The 19,757-nt window shown below is 38.2% G+C and overlaps 1 protein-coding gene across 3 annotated transcripts in view; it reads left to right on the top strand.

Annotated features, from left to right (window-relative positions):
• AGO3 (argonaute RISC catalytic component 3) overlaps nt 1-19,757 on the top strand; it is a 132,175-nt gene that overhangs the window by 87,779 nt on the left and 24,639 nt on the right. For all 3 annotated transcript variants that reach the window (XM_055402949.2, XM_055402950.2, XM_088835135.1), the window contains 2 exons: nt 6,247-6,431; nt 18,737-18,896. In XM_055402949.2, the coding sequence (XP_055258924.1) occupies nt 6,247-6,431; nt 18,737-18,896 (345 nt within the window). The remainder of the gene's footprint in view (nt 1-6,246; nt 6,432-18,736; nt 18,897-19,757) is intronic.

A 19,757-nucleotide genomic window follows, 5' to 3' on the forward strand; every position in this document is an offset into this window, starting at 1 on the left:
TACAAAAACAAGACCAGGAGCTGACTGTGGCTCAGATCATGTACTCCTTATTGCCAAATTCAGACTTAAATTGAAGAAAGTAGGGAAAACCACTAGACCATTCAGATATGACCTCAATCAAATCCCTTATGATTATACAGTGGAAGTGAGAAATAGATTTAAGGGACTAGATCTGATTGATAGAGTGCCTGATGAACTCTGGACGGAGGTTCGTGACATTGTACAGGAGACAGGGACCAAGACCATCCCCATGGAAAAGAAATGCCAAAAAGCAAAATGGCTGTCTGAGGAGGCCTTGCAAATAGCTGTGAAAAGAAGAGAAGAGAAAAGGAAAGATATAAGCATCTGAATGCAGAGTTCCAAAGAATAGCAAGGAGAGATAAAAAAGCCTTCCTCAGTGATCAATGCAAAGAAATAGAGGAAAACAACAGAATAGGAAAAACAAGAGATCTCTTCAAGAGAATTAAAGATTCCAGGGGAACTTTTCATGCAAAGATGGGCTCGATAAAGGACAGAAATGGTATGGACCTAACAGAAGCAGAAGATATTAAGAAGAGGTGGCAAGAATACACAGAAGAACTGTACAAAAAAGATCTTCACGACCAAGATAATCACGATAACGTGATCACTGACCTAAAGCCAGACATCTTGGAATGTGAAGTCAAATGGGCCTTAAAAAGCATCACTACGAACAAAGCTAGTGGAGGTGATAGAATTCCAGTTGGGCTATTTCAAATCTTGAAAGATGATGCTGTGAAAGGGCTGCACTCAATATGCCAGCAGATTTGGAAACCTCAGCAGTAGCCACAGGACTGGAAAAGGTCAGTCTTCATTCCAATCCCAAAGAAAGGCAATGCCAGAGAATGCTCAAACTATCGCACAATTGCACTCATCTCACACGCTAGTAAAGTCATGCTCAAAATTCTCCAAGCCAGGCTTCAGCAATATGTGAACCATGAACTCCCAGATGTTCAAGCAGGTTTTAGAAAAGGCAGAAGCACCAGAGATCAAATTGCCAACATCCGCTGGATCATGGAGAAAGCAAGAGAGTTCCAGAAAACCATCTATTTCTTTGTTTCCAGAAAACAAAGATCATGGCATCTGGTCCCATCACTTCATGGGAAATAGATGGGGTAACAGTGGAAACAGTGTCAGACTTTATATTTTTGGGCTCCAAAATCACTGCGGATGCTGATTGCAGCCATGAAATTAAAAGACGCTTACTCCTTGGGAGGAAAGTTATGACCAACCTAGACAGCATATTAAAAAGCAGACACATTACTTTGCCAACCAAGGTCCGTCTAGTCAAGGCTATGGTTTTTCCAGTGGTCATGTATGGATGTGAGAGTTGGACTGTGAAGAAAGCTGAGCACCGAAGAATTGATGCTTTTGAACTGTGGTGCTGAAGAAGACTCTTGAGAGTCCCTTGGACTGCAAGGAAATCCAACCAGTCCATTCTAAAGGAGATCAATCCTGGGTGTTCATTGGAAGGACTGATGCTAAAGCTGAAACTCCAATACTTTGGCCACCTCATGCAACGAGCTGACTCACTGGAAAAGAGTCTGATGCTGGGAAGGATTGGGGGTGGGAGGAGAAGGGGACGACAGAGAATGAGATGGCTGGATGGCATCACCAACTTGATGGACATGAGTTTGAGTGAACTCCGGGATTTGGTGATGGACAGGGAGGCCTGGCGTGCTGTGATTCATGTGGTCGCAAAGATTGGACACGACTGAGCGACTGAACTGAACTGAACTGAACTTTATTACCATGAATAATTTATTTAATCTTATTATGCTTCAATTTTTACCTTTTGAAAATAGAGATAATAGTACTTATTTCCTGAATGAGAATTAAATAACATCCTTATTTCTCAATTAAGTTCCTTGAAAGAGTCATTTAAATTCTCATTTTCACTTTCCAAAATTTGGCCTCCATCTCACCTACTTTTCATCTTCTCCAGATTCTTTCCCTCAACAATCTTCTGTTTAAGTTTAAAACAAATCTTCACTTTACTTTAATACTTTCTCAGGATTCTAGGCTTCCATTTAGTCTCCTTCCTTGAAGTTTTGGTGCTCTACTAAAATTGATTCCTGGAATCAATTTCAAGCACAAAAGTATCTTTGTGCTTATCAGTTCTAATGGTCTATTCTCAACACCTGAGAAAAGAAGAGAAGCTAAAGGCAAAGGAGAAAAGGAAAGATATACTCATTTGAATAAACAAAAGAATATTTTTGCTTCCAAAGAATAGCAAGGAGAGATAAGAAAGACTTCCTCAGTGATCAGTGCGAAGAAATAGAGGAAAATAATAGAATGGGAAAGACTAGAGATCTCTTCAAGAAAATTAGAGATACCAAGGGAAAATGCAAAGATGGGCACAATAAAGGACAGAAATAGTATGGACTAATAGAAGCAGAAGATACTAAGAAGAGGTGGCAAGAATACACAGAAGAACTATACAGAAAGAACTTCATGACCCAGATAACCATGATGGTGTGATCACTCACCTAGAGCCATACATCCTGGAATGTGAAGTCAAGTGGGCCTTAGGAAGCATCACTATAAACAAAGCTAGTGGAGGTGATGGAATTCCAGTTGAGCTATTTCAAATCCTTAAAGATGATGCTGTGAAAGTGCTGCATTCAATATGCCAGCAAATCTGGAAAACCCAGCAGTGGCCACAGGACTGGAAAAGGTCAGTTTTCATTCCAATCCCAAAGAAAGGCAATGCCAAAGATGTTCAAACTGCTACACAATTGCACTCATCTCACACACTAGCAAAGGAATGCTCAAAATTCTCCAAGCCAGGCTTCAACCATATGTGAACTGTGAACTTCCTAATGTTCAAGATGGATTTAGAAAAGGCAGAGGAACCAGAGATCAAATTGCCAACATCCTCTGGCTTATCGAAAAAGCAAGAGAGCTCCAGAAAAACATCTATTTCTGCTTTATTGCCTATGCCAAAGACTTTGAATGTGTGGATCACAACAAACTCTGGAAAACTCTTCAAGTGATGGGAATACCAGACCACATGACCTGCCTCCTGAGAAATATGTATGCAGGTCAAGAAGCAACAGTTAGAACCGGACATGGAACAACAGACTGGTTCCAAATCAGGAAAGGAGTACGTCAAGGTGTATATTGTTATCCTGCTTATTTAACTTGAATGCAGAGTACATCATGCCAAATGTTGGGATGAATGAAGCACAAGCTGGAATCAAGATTGCCAGGAGAAATATCAATAACCTCAGATATGCAGATGACACCACCCTTATGTCAGGAAGTGAAGAAGAACTAAAGAGCCTCTTGATGAAAGTGAAAGAGGGGAGTAAAAAAGTTGGCTTAAAACTCAACATTCAGAAAACTAAGATCATGGCATCTGGTCCCATCACTTCATGGCAAATAGATGGGAAAACAATGGAAACAGTGAGAGACTTTATTTTTTTGGTCTCCAAAATCACTGCAGATGGTGACTGCAGCCATGAAATTAAAACATGCTTGCTCCTTGGAAGAAAAGTTATGACCAACCTAGACAGCATATTAAAAATCAGAGACATTACTTTGCCCACAAAGGTCCTTCTAGTCAAGGCTATGGTTTTTCCAATAGTCATGTATGGACGTGAGAGTTGGACTATAAAGAAATCTGAGCACCGAAGAGTTGATGCTTTTGACCTGTGGTGTTGGAAAAGACTCTTGAGAGTCCCTTGGACTACAAGGAGATCCAACAAGTCCATCCTAAAGGAAATCAGTCCTGAATATTCATTAGAAGGACTGATGCTGAAGCTGAAACTCCAGTACTTTGGCCACCTGATGTGAAGAGATGACTCATTTGAAAAGACGCTGATCCTGGGAAAGTTTGAAGACAGGAGGAGAAGGAGACGACAGAGGATGAGATGGTTGGATGGCAACACTGACTTGATGTACACGAGTTTGAGTAGTCTCCGATAATTGATGATGGACAGGAAAGCCTGGTGTGCTGCAGTCAATGGGTTTGCAAAAAGTCGGTCATGACTGAGCAACTGTACTGATTCTGAACCATTATTTTTTCAAAATTTGTGCAGCATTAGATACAATTGACTGTCTTACTGACCATCTCTCCTTTCTTGCCTTCCTGGTTTCTTTTTATCACTTTGGTTTCCTTTCTCCTCTGTCTCCTCTCCTTTGGAACACCAATCTTTGGGGCTCTGGCCCTCTTGAGGGCTTCTGCTGTTACTCCTGTTTGAGGAGTCATGCTATGGTGAAGAGAGTGCCAGCTCCACTTGTGATTAGCTCCATTCTAAAACTTTGGCTTCTGATTAACAAAGAATAATATTTCAAGTTTTTCATTTTGTCTCTTTAAACCCTTTCTCCATGTTCATATATTTTGGACACAGAAACTGAACACTGTATGCCCTCAAACTCTCTGGTGTTTTTTTCCATTTCCACTAATTCTGCTCTTTACTGAAATGCCTCCATTCTATCTCTACTCTTCTGAATAATACTCAGTCTTCTGTGATTTGCAATGCTGGAAATAATCCATAATAGTAAACTTAGTAGTTTATCCATGTCCTCTCCATTTGTACTTGTCACTGCCTGTGTAAATTAAAATTATAATATTTGTGTAAAGTTCTTATCTCCTTTCTAGAATCTAATTTTCCTAAGAAAAATGATTATTATCTGATATAAGTCCACTAACAGACCCTATATGCCTATAATGAATAGTTCTTCAGTGATGTAGAGATCAGTTTACCCCAGTATCAATTCAGAATTTGTTTTGCCTCCCTCATGTGAAAAAATTTTTTTTTCTATTTAGTTCTATTCATGCATGTGTGCATGCTAAGCCGTGTCCAACTCTTGGCGACTCTGTAGACTATAGCTCGTCAGGCTCCTCTGTCCATGGGATTCTCCAGGCAAGAATACTGGAGTAGGTTGCCATGGCTTTCTCCAGGGGAACTTCCTGACCCAGAGATCAAACCTGCATCTCTTACGTCTCCTGCATTGGCAGGCGGGTTCTTTACCACTAGTGCCACCTCCTTTTTATTAGCTCCAGATCGCTAAATATCTGTCTTGAGGTTCACTTAGTATATTTTTTTCCTCCGAAGTTGTTATCCCCTGACTTTCGAGTAAAATATCTGGAGCACAGTTAAATACAATGCTGCGATTATCTTTCTTGACCTCCAGAGACCAAAGAAAACACCTCCAATTGTTTTTCAAGCTTTGAGGTACTCTTTTCATTTTACATTTGTTATTCATGGCTTGATAGAAGTTTCATAATCATTGGGCTTATGGCTCTTGTTCAGGCTAACTGAAAATATTCAACTTCATACTTTCTTAGATACTAATAAGGAAAAGGAGGAGGAGGGAATTCCTACAAACTCCATCTCTGTCCTGAGGGAATCAGAGTTTTTGAGCAAAGACCATTCAAATCCTTGACTTAGGGATGTATTTGTTTTAAAACCAAGTACAGTGATTGTTAAAGCTCAATATTATTACTTATTTATCCAGACTAAGTGCAGAATTATTACAGTGCTGTCTACCTCTTTTTTTTAATGTTTTCTTTTTTTTTTTTTTCTAAATCTTTTCTGAGGACAGAATCTTTCCTGCTATCCTCGTTACAAATAGGTATTATTGTAGAAAGAAATTCTGGACTAGGTCATAGTTCTGGGTCTTGCCACTCATCTAAGCATTTGACCTTGATCTAATACTTAATGGCCCTGAAGCTATTTCCAGATCTGTAAAATGGCAATAACACCTTACCCTACCACCTTCTTAAGAAACTTGTCAAGATCAAATTAGAAAATGTATAATAGCTTAAATTTATCAAGCTTTTACACCAGGTCTTGGGCAGTGCACTAAGTGCTTAATGTGTATTATCTCATTTAATCTTCACACGAACCCTGTATTGGAAGCAGTCATTTTACAGGTGAGAGAAACTGAAAAAATTTGCCTAAAATTCTATAGCTAGCAAGTAACAGAATTAGAACTGGAACCTGTCATGCTAATTCTAGAGCTGAGCTCTTAACCAGCACACTCTATTACTGATATCCTTTGGAAACTACAAAATAACCATACAATAGTGTTCTTGGTTTGCAGAATAGATTACTGACCAGTTGTTGGCCTTTCACATCACTAGTCTGGTGACCTCTTGCTATATGCAGCAAACAGATCTTTGCTTTGTCTTCCATTCCCTTCCCAAACTTTCCATTACTACTTTTTAGATGTTGATAACTAGACAAAAGTTTTATTTTTAGTGATTTCTCCTTCCAGGGGTTTCACGGATCAGCTGCGGAAGATTTCCAAGGATGCAGGGATGCCCATCCAGGGCCAGCCTTGCTTCTGCAAATACGCGCAGGGGGCAGACAGCGTGGAGCCCATGTTCCGGCATCTCAAGAACACCTACTCAGGGCTGCAGCTCATTATCGTCATCCTGCCCGGGAAGACGCCAGTGTATGGTAAAGATACCGTATTAAGATTGCATTTTTCCTCAGGTACTCTCTATTCCTTTCAGGGACTTCCCTGGCGATCCAGTGGTTAAAACTTCATGCTCCCAAGGCAGGGGACATGGGTCTGATCCCTAGTCAGAGATCGAAGATCCTGCTTGCAAAAAAAAATTCCTTTCAAAATTATATTAACACATATCCTAAAATTTTCAAACATAAAAATACATTTTATAACTATAGTCCTTAAAACCATGTATTGTTACTATAAAAAGAGAAATCAGGAGAGCAAACTAAATAGTCCAAGACTCTCTGAAAAGAATTTCAGTGAAGGAGGCATTACAAAACAATGATTAAGAGAAGAATTGTTGATTAAAAATGTCATTGAAATAACTTGAGTATCAGTATAATGTAATGTTAAAAGCACAGGCTTTAGAGTCAGACTCTGCTGCTTAATTGGCAGGTGTGCCACTTATGTGATACTACCTGAATTACTTAACTACACAAAGCCTGGGTTTCCTCATCTGTGAAATTGGTGTACTACAAATATTCAGTCCTCAGAAGGTAGCTATAAGGGTTAAATAAATTTCCATATGTAAACAGGGCTTCCCTGGTGGCTAAAATAGTATAAAGAATCTACCTGCAGTGCAGGAGACCCAGGTTCCATCCCTGGGCCAGGAAGATCCCCTGGAGAAGGTGAATGGCTACCCACTTTAGTATTTTTGCCTGGAGAATTCCATGGACAGAGGAGCCTGATGGGCTACAGTCCATGGGATCACAAACACTTTTATGTAAACAGGTTTATGATAGCACCTGTGGTATAGTGAATGCTCAGTAAATGTTAGCTATTATTAGTGTAAACAAGGTAAAGTTTATGAGAGTAATAAATTAAAAATAAATCAATTAAACATGGAAAAACACAAAGAAAGTATAGTTTTCAAATTACTGAATGGACTATAATCATATAAGCTTATAATAGAATTGACATAAGAAAATGTATTTGACTGCATAAATATTAAATTTTCCGTATATCACAGATGTATAACTGAAATTAAAAGGAAACCATAGAACATCAAAAATATTTGCAGCAAATGGAAACAACAAAAGGCTATAGTTTATTATTAAAGTATTCTAATGGATCTGTTATTGTAGTCAAAGGAAAAAATTTTTATGTTCCCTTAGATTAATAAATGAAGAAAGTAAACCAAAATTTCTCAAGAAAAAACAAATAAATATTTGAGAATATGTTGGTTTATACCAATAACGAAATAAAGAAAAGTACAAATTGATAAAAGGACATTTTTAGGCTACTAAATTAGCAAATATATTTAAAATACTGTAATACCTAGTGATTGTGAGTATGCAGTGAATCTAGTATTTAACATATTGCTGATGACAGTACAAATTGATAATATCCTTTCATCGAAAGTATAAAAATGTGTTTTCAGTCACAAATTAAGTATTTCTTATTCCTAAAATATGTTCAAAGGAAGGAATTCATAATATAAAAAAACTGTGCACAAAATTTTCATAATGATATCTGTGACATTAAAAAACTACGAACAACTGGTTTTAAATAGTTTCTAGTGGTGAAATAATATGTTCGGTTTCAGTTCAGTTCAGTTCAGTCGCTCAGTCGTGTCCGACTCTCCAATGTAGCAATTAAAAATGATGGTTATAAAAGTCAAAAGATATTTTTTAAGTTGTGATAAAATCCAGAAAGTTTTACCTTGTTTTGTGTCCCCAGATATGTTCGTGTCTCCTAGTTTATAGTCTATGGGATCTTGAATCGAATTTATACCCTACTGTTGTGTGAAAATTATATAAATCTTCATTGTGTTCAATTGTATCATGGTGCTTTTCAGGTCTACTGTATCCTTTTACTTTTCTGTATATTTGTTCTGTTAAATTTTGAGAGTTTGATATTGAAACTCCAACTAAAAATTTTAATTTATCTACTTAGAAAATAACTGTAATATATAGTGGAACTATATGTAACTTTGTTCTGTATTTTCCAACTCTCCTGTAAATGTGCTATCATAGTTTCATAATTTAAAAAATAAAAGAAAAAGAAAAAATACAGAAGGTGTTAAAGAATTTGTAAATCAAGGAAAGAACAAATAACTGAAAAAGACAAAGGACATAAAAGAAATACAAATGGTCAGTTATCTATGAAAAGATGCTGGGCCTCATAGACATTAAAGAAATGTGAATTAGAATAAATTATTTTTCACCAACAATGATAGCTACTTTTGACAAAGATGTGAGTAAGTACACTCTCATACACTGTTGCTGGGAGAGGAAGTTGATACTATCCTGGCCTCCACACTGATCTTCTGGCCTGCGTTCTCTTTAGTTCACTTTCAGTCCATTTTCTACACTGCTTCACTCAGTGGGTTCAGTGAGTGATTTTTCTAATAGGTTTTACTTTTTAGAACAGTTTTAGATTTACAGAAAAATTCAGCAGATAATATAGAAAGTGCTTATATACCTTCTTTCCCCTGTACACAGCTTTCCCTATTTTTAACATCTTATATTAGAGTGGTACATTTAATGAACCAGTATTGATAAATTATTATTACATATTATCCACAGTTTACATTAAAGTTTACTCTTTGTACAGGTCTGTGAGTTTTGACAAATGCATAATATCATTATCTACTATGACAGTGTCAAAGAACAGTTTCACTACTCTAAAAATCTCCTGTGCTCTACTTACTCATCTCTCCCTCAATCTCTTCAAACCCCTGACAATCACTGGTCTTTTTAAATCTCTATAGTTTTGCCTTTTCTAAAATGTTGTATAGTTGGAGTTACACGGTATGTAACCTTTTCTGAACTGGCTTCTTTCAGTTAGCAATATTTAAGATTCTATCTTGTCTTTTTGTGGCTTACAAGTCATTTCTTTTTAATGTTGAATATTACATTCTGTGAGTACTACAGTTTGTTATACATTTTCTTATTGGAGGATATCTTGATTTCTTAACAATCTTTGGCAATTATGAATAATGCTGCTGCAAACATTCACATGAGGTTTTTGTGTGGACAGAAGTTTCTAACTCAAGCAGGAGCACAATTGTTTTATCAAATGATAAAACTGCCAAGGACAGAAACAGTAAAGACCTAACAGAGGCAGAAGAGGTGGCAAGAATACACAGAAGACATATATAAAAAGGTCTTATTGACTGGGATAACCACAATGTTGTGGTCACTCACCTAGAGCCAGACATCCTGGAGTGTGAAGTCAAGTGGGCCTTAGGAAGCATTACTGTAACCAACAAAGCTAGTTGAGCTATTTAAAATCCTAAAATGATGCTGTTAAAGTACTGCACCCAATATGTCAACAAATTTGGAAAACCCAACAGTGGCAGCAGGACTGGAAAAGGTCAGTTTTCATCCAAATCCCAAAGAAAGACAGTGTTAAAGAATGTTCACACTACCAGACAGTTGTACTCACTTCCCATGCTAGTGAGGTTATGCTCAAAATCCTTCAAGCTAGACTTCAGCAGTACTTGAATCAAGAACTTACAGATATACAAGCTGGGTTTAGAAAAGGCAGAGGAGCCAGAGACCAAATTGCCAACATTTGCTGGATCATAGAGAAAGCAAGGGAATTATGAAAAAACATCTGCTTCATTGACTGTGCCAAAGCCTTTGACTATGTGGATCACAACAACCTGTGGAAAATTCTTAAAAGAGATGGAAATACCAGACCATCTTACCTGTCTTTTGAGAAACCTGTATTCGAGTCAAGAAACAGCAATTAGAGCCTTACATGTAACAACTGACTGACTGACTGGTTCAGAATTGGGAAAGGAGTACAACAAGGCTATATATTGTCACCCTGTTTATTTAACTTGTATACAGAGTACATCATGAAAAATGCTGGGCTGGATGAGTTACAAGCTGTAATCACGATTGCCAAGAAAAATACCAACAACCTCAGATATGCAGATGATACCCTCTAATGGCAGAAAGCAAAGAGCAACTAAATTGCCTCTTGATGAGGGTGAAAGAGGAGAGTGAAAAATCTGGCTTAAAACTCAACATTCAGAAAACTAAGATCATGGCATCCAGTCCCATCACTTCATGGTAAATAGATGGGGAAAAGTGGAAGCAGTGACAGATTTTCTCTTCTTGGGCCCCAAAGTCACTGCAGATGGCAACTGCAGCCATGAAATTAGAAGACACTTGGAAGGAAAGCTATGACAAACCTAGACAGCTTATTAATAAAAGCAGAGCCGTCATTGCCAGTAAAGGTCCATGTAGCCAAAGCCATGGTTTTTCTAGTAGTCATGTACAGATGTGAGAGTTTGACCATAAAGAAGGCTGAGTGCCAAAATATTAATGCTTTTGAATTGTGATGCTGGAGAAGACTCTCTGAGAGTCCCTTGGACAGCACGGAGATCAAACCAGTCAATCCTAAAGGAAATCAACCCTGAATATTCATTGGAAGGACTGATGCTGAAGCTGAAACTCCAGTACTTTGGCTACCTGATACAAACAGCCAAATCATTGGGAAAGACCCTGATGTTGAGAAAGATTGAAGGCAAAAGAAGAGGGTGGCAGAAGTTGGATAACATCGCTGACTCAATAGACATGAACTTGGGCAAACTTCAGGAGATAGTGAGGGACAGGGAGCCTGGTGTTACTGCAGTCCATAGGCTTGCAAAGGGTCAGACATGACTTAGTGATTGAACAACAATAAGGCTGTCAGATTGTCTTCCAAAGTGACGTACCATTTTATTTTCCCATCAGCAATTAATGAGAGCACCTATTCACTCAGCATTCAATATCTGACAGTTTTGGATTTTAGCAATTCTAATAGGTATGTAGTAGTATCTTGTAATTTTACTCTGAAGTTTGTTAATAATACATACTTGAACACGTTCAGTTGTGCTCATTTCACATGCTAGCAAGGAAGTCCTCAAAATCCTTCAAGCAAGGCTTCAACAGTATGTGAACTGAGAACTTCCTGATGTACAAGATGGATTTAGAAAAGGCAGAGGAGCCAGAGATCATTGCTCACATCCGTTGGATCATAGAAAAAGCAAGGGAATTCCAGAAAAACAGCTACTCCTGCTTCATTGACTATGCAAAAGCCTTTGACTATGTGGATCACAACAAACTGGAAAATTCTTCAAGAGATGGAAATACCAGACCACCCTACCTGTCTCCTGAGAAACCTGTATGCAGAACACGGAGAAACAGAACTGGACATGGAACATCGGACTATTTCCAAACTGGGAAAGGAGTATGTCAAGGCTGTATACTGTCACCCTGCTTATTTAACTTATATGCAGAGTACATTATGCAGAATGCCGGGCTGGATGACTCACAAGATGGAATCAAGATTGCTGGGAGAAATATCAACAACCTCAGACATGACTTAGGAACTGAACAACGACAATAACACATATTATTGAGCACCAGGACTTCCCTGGCAGACCATTGGTTAACATTCCGCACTTCTACTGCAGGGGGCATGAGTTCAGTCCCTGGTCAGGGAACTAAGATACTGCACATGCGTGGCATGGCCAAAATATGTGTGTGTATATATATATATTGAGCACCTTTTCATGTGCTTCTTTGCCATCTGTATATCTTTGATGAAATGTCTATTCCAGTCTTCTGATCATTTTTTAATTGATATGTATGTTCTCTTATTGGTCACTTTTAAGAGTTATTTGTATGTTTGGATTCAAGTTCTTTATCAGATACCTACTTGGCAAATATTTTCTCCCAGGCTCTGGCTTGTCTTCTGTGAAGCATGTCTTTCATAAAGCACAAGTTTAAAATGTTATGAAGTTGTCAATATATTCTTTCACATATCATTTTTGGTGTTATATTCTAAGTTTTACTTTGTATAATCTTTTAGTAGTTTTATAGTTTTCTTTTTTACATGTAGGTTTATAATCCATTTTTACTTAATTTTTATGAAAGGAATAAGGTCATATCTAGTTTTTTTGTTTTATTTTTTGCATGTGGATTCCAGTGGTTTCAGCACCATTTGTTGGAAAGATTATCTTTCTCCATTAAAGCAATGGAGAAATGGATTTAGAAAAGGCAGAGGAGCCAGAGATCAAATTGCTGCTTTGTCCAAGATTGACTATATTTGTGTGTGTCTGTTTCTGGACTCTGTTTTGTTTCATCTGTCTGTGTGTCCATTCATTTGCTAACGCCTCATTGTCTTGATTAATTTAGCTTTGTGATAAGTCTTGAAGTCAGGTAGTGTCAGTTCTCTGACTTTACTCTTTTTCTTCCCTGTTTCTTCCCTGTTGTATTAGCTGACAATACAAGTCTTTTGCCTCTATATACACTTTAGAATCAGTTTGTCAGTAATCACAAAATAAGTTGCTGAGACTTACTGGGATTACATTGAGTCTGTAGATCAAACTGGGAAGAATTGACATCTTAGAATTGATATCTTCTATCTTTGAACAAGGAGTATCTCTTTGTTCAAAGCTTCTTTGATTTCTTTTATCAGAGTTGTATAGTTTTCCTCATTTAGATTTATATTGAAGTATATATTTTTTGTTTTGTTGCTAGTATAAATGGTATTGCACTTTTAATTTTAAATTTTAGTTTTTCATTTTTAGTACTTAGGAAAGCAGTTGATTTTTTGTATATTCACTTTGTATCCTGTAACCTTGCTAAGTCACTTACTTGTTCCAAGAGGCTTTTGTCCATTTGGGGGGTTTTCTGCATAGACAGTCATGTTCTCTGTGAACAAAGGCAGTTTTATTTTTTCCTTCCCAGTCTGTATACTTTTATATCCTTTTCCTTGCAATAGCTTGGACTTCCAGTATGATGTTGAATAGCAGTGGTGAGATGAGACATCCTTACATTGTTCCTGACTTTAGGGGGGAAACATCTAGTTTCTCAGCAATGAACATGAAAGCTGTAAACCTTCTAGTTGTTTTTTTTTATGAAGTTAAGGAAGTTCCCCTCTAATCCTAGTTTGCTGAGAGTTTGTGTTATGAATGGATGATAGATTTTTTTTCTACATGTTTTGATATGATCATATGATTTTTCTGTTTTTTCTCTTAATATGATCAGTCTGTTTGTTCAGTCATTCAGTCATGTCCGACTCTTTGGGACCCCATGGATTGCAGCATGCCAGACTGCCCTATCCTTCACCATCTCTTGGAGCTTGCTCAAACTCATGTCCATTGAGTTGGTGATGCCATCCAACCATCTTGTCCTCTGTCGACTTCTTCTCCTGCCTTCAGTCTTTTCCTAGCATCAGGGTCTTTTCCAGTGAGTTGGCCCTTCGCATCAGGTGGCCAAAGTATTGGAGCTTCAGCTTCATTCCTTCCAATGAATAGTCAGGGTTGATTTCCTTTAGGATTGACTGGTTACATATAAATGGGATCAGTTACTTTAATTGATTTTCAAACGTTGAACCCGGCTGACCGTAGGTTTAACCTGTGTGTGTTGGGATGACTCACAAATCCTGCTGTCTGCTCAGTTTTTTTCTGGTACATTCCATGTAACATTCCATGTAAAAGAGATCACAAAGTGGATCTCTGCCTACTAGAGCAGATATTTCTGCTACTCCTTAGCTGTAACCACAAGGACACTCCACTTTTCCATGACAGTAGGGTAATGCCCCTGACACCATCAGCGTACAATGTGGGAAACCTCAGTTTCATCCCTGTGTTGGAAAGATCCCCTGAAGGTGGGCATGGCAACCCACTCCAGTATTATTGCCTGGGAAACCCCATGGACAGAGGAGCCTGGCAGGCTACAGTCCATGATCTTCTCCCCTTTTTTTCCCTTTTATGGCTTTAAATGAGTATTTTCTGTATTCTGTTTTCTCTCTTCTATGAATTACCCTTTTGTGAAAAATGTTAGTGGTTTCCCTAAAGTTTGCAGTATACATTTACTAGTAATTTAAGTTCGCTTTCACTAATTCCGTACCACTTCACAGATAGTGTAGATACTTTCTAACAGAGTTATCAATATTCCTGATTTCTCCCTCCTGTCCCTTCCAGTGTTGCTGTCATTCGTTTCCATACAATACATTGTTGACATTATTATTTTGAACAACTATCTATTAGTTCAATTAAGAATAAGAATATAAAAAAATTTATTTTTTATTTATTCCTTCCCTGACTTTTTTGTATGTATAGGTCTGGACTTCCATAATTTTCCTTCTCTCTAGAAAACATACTTTTATCATTTCTTTCCAGGCAGATCTACTATCAACAGATTCCCTTAGTTCTTATTTGTCGTATTTCCTCTTTATTAAAAAAAATTATTTATTTTCAACTGTGCTGGGTCTTCATCGCTAGGTGGGTTCTTCTCTAGTTATGGTGAGCGGGAGCTACTCTCTAGTTGTGGCGTGAGGTCTTCTTACTGCAGAGGCTTCTCGTTGCAGGGCATGGGCTCTAGAGCACAGGCTCAGCAGTTGTGGTTTGCAGGCTTGCTTGCTCTGCAGAACGTAGGATCCTTCCAGACCAGGGATCAAACCCATGTCTCCTGCACTGGCAGGCAAATTCTTTACCGCTCAGCCAACAGGAAAGCCCCCTTCACTTTTAAAAATATATATATTCCCTCATGCTTACTTATAAATCAGTTTATCCACTCCCATAGTTTCAACTGTTAAATTGTTCTGGAATTCTCATCTTTCAAAACCAGCACCTTCATAGCCTTCATCCTATTTGTTTTTCTCATAGAAAAACTCATCGATTTGCCACTTTAAGTTTAATATTTATTTCTTGAGTGCTGCTGCCTGTACTTCAGCCTCTGCTGTAGCCCTCCCTCTTTGGCCAGAACCCTGGAATCTCTGCATTTATCTCATTTGGTATAGGTGAGGCTCTCTGTCAATCAGTCGCTTGGTGTCAGTTGTTTTTGGCCCTGCCATGCAGCATGTGGGTACTTAGTTCCCCTGCCAGGGATGGAACCAGTGCCCCCTGCACTGGAGTCATTGGACCACCAAGAAATGCCCTGGCATCAAATTTTGGTTGAGTTTTCATTCTTTCTGAGATACTGTTTTCATAGGATGTTCTTGAATTAACTATTTTTTAACAAGTTTTGGTGTGTATACATGACATAACATAAAATTTACCATTTTGACCATCTTAGGGCACACAGTTCAGTGGCGTGAAGTATATTCACAGCACTGTACAACTATCACTACTGTTCTTTTCCAAAGCTTTCTCATGATCTCATACAGAATTCTGTACCCATTAGACAATAATTCCCAATTCTCCTCCCCACCAACCCTGGTAGCTTCTATTCTACTTTCTGTCTCTATGAATTTACCTATTCTAGTAACTTGTATAAATGGACTCGTACAGTACTTAGGGTAATGTCCTAGAGGTTGATCTATGTTGTAGTATGTATAAGAATTTTATTCCCCTTTTTTTTGTGGTAAAATATGTATAAAACATAAAATTTGCCATTTTAACAAGTATCCAGTTCAGTGACATTAAGTACATTCATGTTGTTGTATAGCCATCACCACCATCCATCTCCAGAACTTCCTCATCATCCCTAATTGAAACTCAGCACTAACTCCCATCTCTCCTTCCTAACTCTACTTTCTGATTGTATGAATTTGACTATTCTAGTTACTGCATATAAATGGATTATATAGTATTTGCCCTTTTGTGACTGTTTATTTCATTTAGTATAATGTCCCTCAGGTTAATCCATGCTAGAGTATGTATCAGAATTTTCTTCCTTTTTAAAGCTGAATAATATTCCATTGCATGTATATCCACACTTTGTTTATCTATCCGTCTATCAGTGAGCACTTGGATTACTTCCACCATAATGCTGCTTTGAACATGAGCATACAGCTCTCTGTTCCAATCCTTCCTTTCCCTTCTTTTGGATCTATTCCCAGAAGTGAAATTGTTGGCTTATATGGTAATTCTGTTTTAGTTTCTTGAGCAATTGCCTTACTGTTTTCCACAGAATCTGCACCATTTTACATTCCTGTCAGCAATGAGCAAGGTTTCAGTTTCTCCACATTCCTGCCAGTACTTGTTGTTTATTTTAGCCATCCTGTTGGGTATGGGGTAGTATCTCATTATGGTTTTGATTTGCATTCTTTAATGATTAGTGATGTGGAATATCTTTTCCTGTGTCTGTTGACCAGTTGTAGATCTTCTTTAGAGAAATGTCTATTCAAATCCTTTGCTCATTTTTATTTGGATTGCTTGGGTTTTCTTCTTATTGAGTTATAAGAGTTAGTGTGTGTGGTTTTGTGCCGGTGTGTTTTGTTTTGTTTTGTTTGTTCTTGGCCACGCTGCGCAGCTTGTGGGATCTTAGTTCCCCAACCTGACCAGGAACTGAACCCTGGCCCTTGGCAGTGAGAGCTTGGGGTCCTAACCACTGGGCTGCCATAGAATTCCCAGGAGTTAGTGTTTAATTGTTCCTGCAGTCAATGGCTTCATCAGTTTCTGCTTCTAATAAGCTGATCTTGACTGTGATTCATTGTATTCACCTGTTTCGGGGGTGGCAGTTCACTTTGTTACCTCATTTCTCTGATGGATCTAAGACAGAGACAAACCATTGATTTTCAGTTTTGTTCAGCTTTTTCTGTTGTTGTGTGGATGGAAGTGATGACTTCTTATCTTTTACGTGTTAGTGCTATAGCCAGTGTCCAGAGTACTGTTTTTAAAGTACAGATCTGATTTTACCACCTTCCCTATCACCCCCCGCTTCAGTAGTTTTTCATTATCCAATTGATAAAATTGACATTTAAGATTATCTTCCAAGGGTTTGCATGTTCTAAACCATGACTTCTTACCTTTTCAGAATTCATCTTCTCGCTTTATGCTTTTTTCCCCACAGGAACTCTTTGATTACCCTCTTCCTTCTACCTGTACTGCTTCTCATAACTCTCTTCCACCGTTCACCAAGTAAACTCACTTTCTTTTTTAGTTCAGACATCCCTTCCCTTTCCTGACCTCCCTGACAAGGTCAAATTCTTTAACATTTATTGTCTTTTAACACCTTGTTACCACTCCTTTATGTTGTTTCACAGTTGTGATGTTCAATTTAAAATTATTTAACTAATGCCTATTTCTCTGACTAGACTATAAATTCTGTGAGGGCAAAAACAGTGTCTCTCTTAACTCAGCATTGTATCCCCAGAACTTCACACAGTGCTAGCATGTATCAGATGACTCGACAAATATTTGTTAAATGAATTAATAAATCTTTTTGGAGGGTGATTTTTCAGTATCTATAAAAATTCTACCTGTAGAAATTTATCCTGAAGCTATAGTTATACAACCAAACAAAAGTAAGTATACAAAGATGTTATTCATAATATTCTTTGAAATAATAGAAATCTATTTGATATATTATTGATGAAATATAATAGAAACCTATATTCAGTTCAAAAATATGTCATGGTGTGAATGGTTAGATAGGAAAAGGAAACAGGTTAAAGAAAGGGACAGGATAAAAGCCTTTATACTGTAGTACCTCTGTATTTCTAAATTAAACTTTGGAGAATAGGATTGAAAGCTCTAAGTATACTGTGATTATAACCACATTAAAATAATACAGATGAGAATATTACTGGAAGAAAGTACAATTAAATACTAATAAGGGTCTATGTATGATATATTTTCTCTGGTTTTTCAGTTGTGGTTATAGTATTTTCATGAAGACAAAAATATAGTTTCTTATATGTGAAGAAAACAACTGGAAAAATCACTAAATGCTTAAGCGGATCTCCAAGGCAGTAATTTTAGGTGTATTTTTCATATTTTATAACTGTCTATTTTAGAACAGAGTTTTCAGAAATCCTGGAAGGAGTTAATTCAAAAGATCCAGTTTAATTGTCTCGACATCAGTTTAAAACATTTAAGATAGAAATTATATTACTAATTGCATTCTTGAATGCCCTCAAGACACTACACATTTATGTAATCAAATAAGGCAGTACAGGGAGAAGGAAATGGCAACCCACTCCAGTGTTCTGGCCTGGAGAATCCCAGGGAAGGGGGAGCCTGGTGGGCTTCCGTATATGGGGTCACACAGAGTCGGACACAACTGAAGTGACTTAGCAGCAGCAGCAGCAGGGAATTCCCTGGTAGTCCAGTGGTTAGGCTCTCATTACCAAAGGCCCAGGTTCAGTCCCTGGTCTGGTAACTAAAATTCCACAAGTCACACTGCGTTGCCCAAAAAAAGACAATATACCTTAAATTTTAGTAACATTATTTTAGCATTGGTATAATTTGGGGTATCCTGTAATACAGTGATATATTTCACAGGGGGAAACATACAAAGCAGCTTAATGGTCAGTAAAATTTGACCTTTTTTAACTAGAGATGTCTGTATTTGTTTCCTAGCGGAGGTGAAACGTGTCGGAGATACACTTTTGGGTATGGCTACACAATGTGTTCAAGTCAAGAATGTAATAAAGACATCCCCTCAAACTCTCTCAAACCTGTGCCTGAAGATAAATGTTAAACTTGGAGGGATCAATAATATTCTTGTACCTCATCAAAGGTAAGATAAGCTAATCACCTAAAAAGATATTCATTTTTTTCCATTAATTTTCATACCTTAATTTTTCTATGTATTGCCACACCTAGGAGAAGGCAGTGGTACCCCACTCCAGTACTCTTGCCTGGAAAATCCCATGGACGGAGGAGCCTGGTAGGCTGCAGTCCATGGGGTCGGAAGAGTCGGACATGACTGAGCGACTTCACTTTCACTTTTCACTTTCATGCATTGGAGAAGGAAATGGCAACCCACTCCAGTGTTCTTGCCTGGAGAATCCCAGGGACGGGGGAGCCTGGTGGGCTGCCATCTATGGGGTCGCACAGAGTTGGACACGATTGATGCGACTTAGCAGCAGCAGCCATACCTAAGACCTATGTAAGAGACAACTTTGGTGATTCCTGCCATAGGAGATAAGTAGAAATTTTGGCAAAAAGTAAAGAGTTTTGATTGGCAAAATTTAAGAGAATGCTTTATGAAAAATCCCATTTTCATTTAGTACGCAAAGTTCCTCAGCTCTCACTAGAAAGTGTTGAGAACTTTATTTTTCAGATGCATGCAGCTTGTAAAACGTTTTCATTGTTTGGTCGTCACCTTCTTGTTGTTTTTGGCTGCGCTGGGTCCCCGTTGCTTTTCGGCGGGCTTTCTCTAGTTGCGTTGGATGGGGGCCACTCTTTGTCGTGGTGCTTGGGCTTCTCATTGCAGTGGCTTCTCTTGCTGCAGAGCACAGGCTCTGTGTGCACGGGCTTCTGTGGTTGCAGCACATGGGCTCCGTAGTTGCAGCTCCCGGGCTCTGGAGCGAAGGCTCAGTAGTTGTTGCACATGGGCTTAGTTGCCCTGTGATGTGTGGTATTTTCGAACCCGTGT

This window comes from Moschus berezovskii, chromosome 4, assembly GCF_049115385.1.
Source record: "Moschus berezovskii isolate FMDL1 chromosome 4, NW_MosBer_1.0, whole genome shotgun sequence".
NCBI classification, from domain to species: domain Eukaryota; kingdom Metazoa; phylum Chordata; class Mammalia; order Artiodactyla; family Moschidae; genus Moschus; species Moschus berezovskii.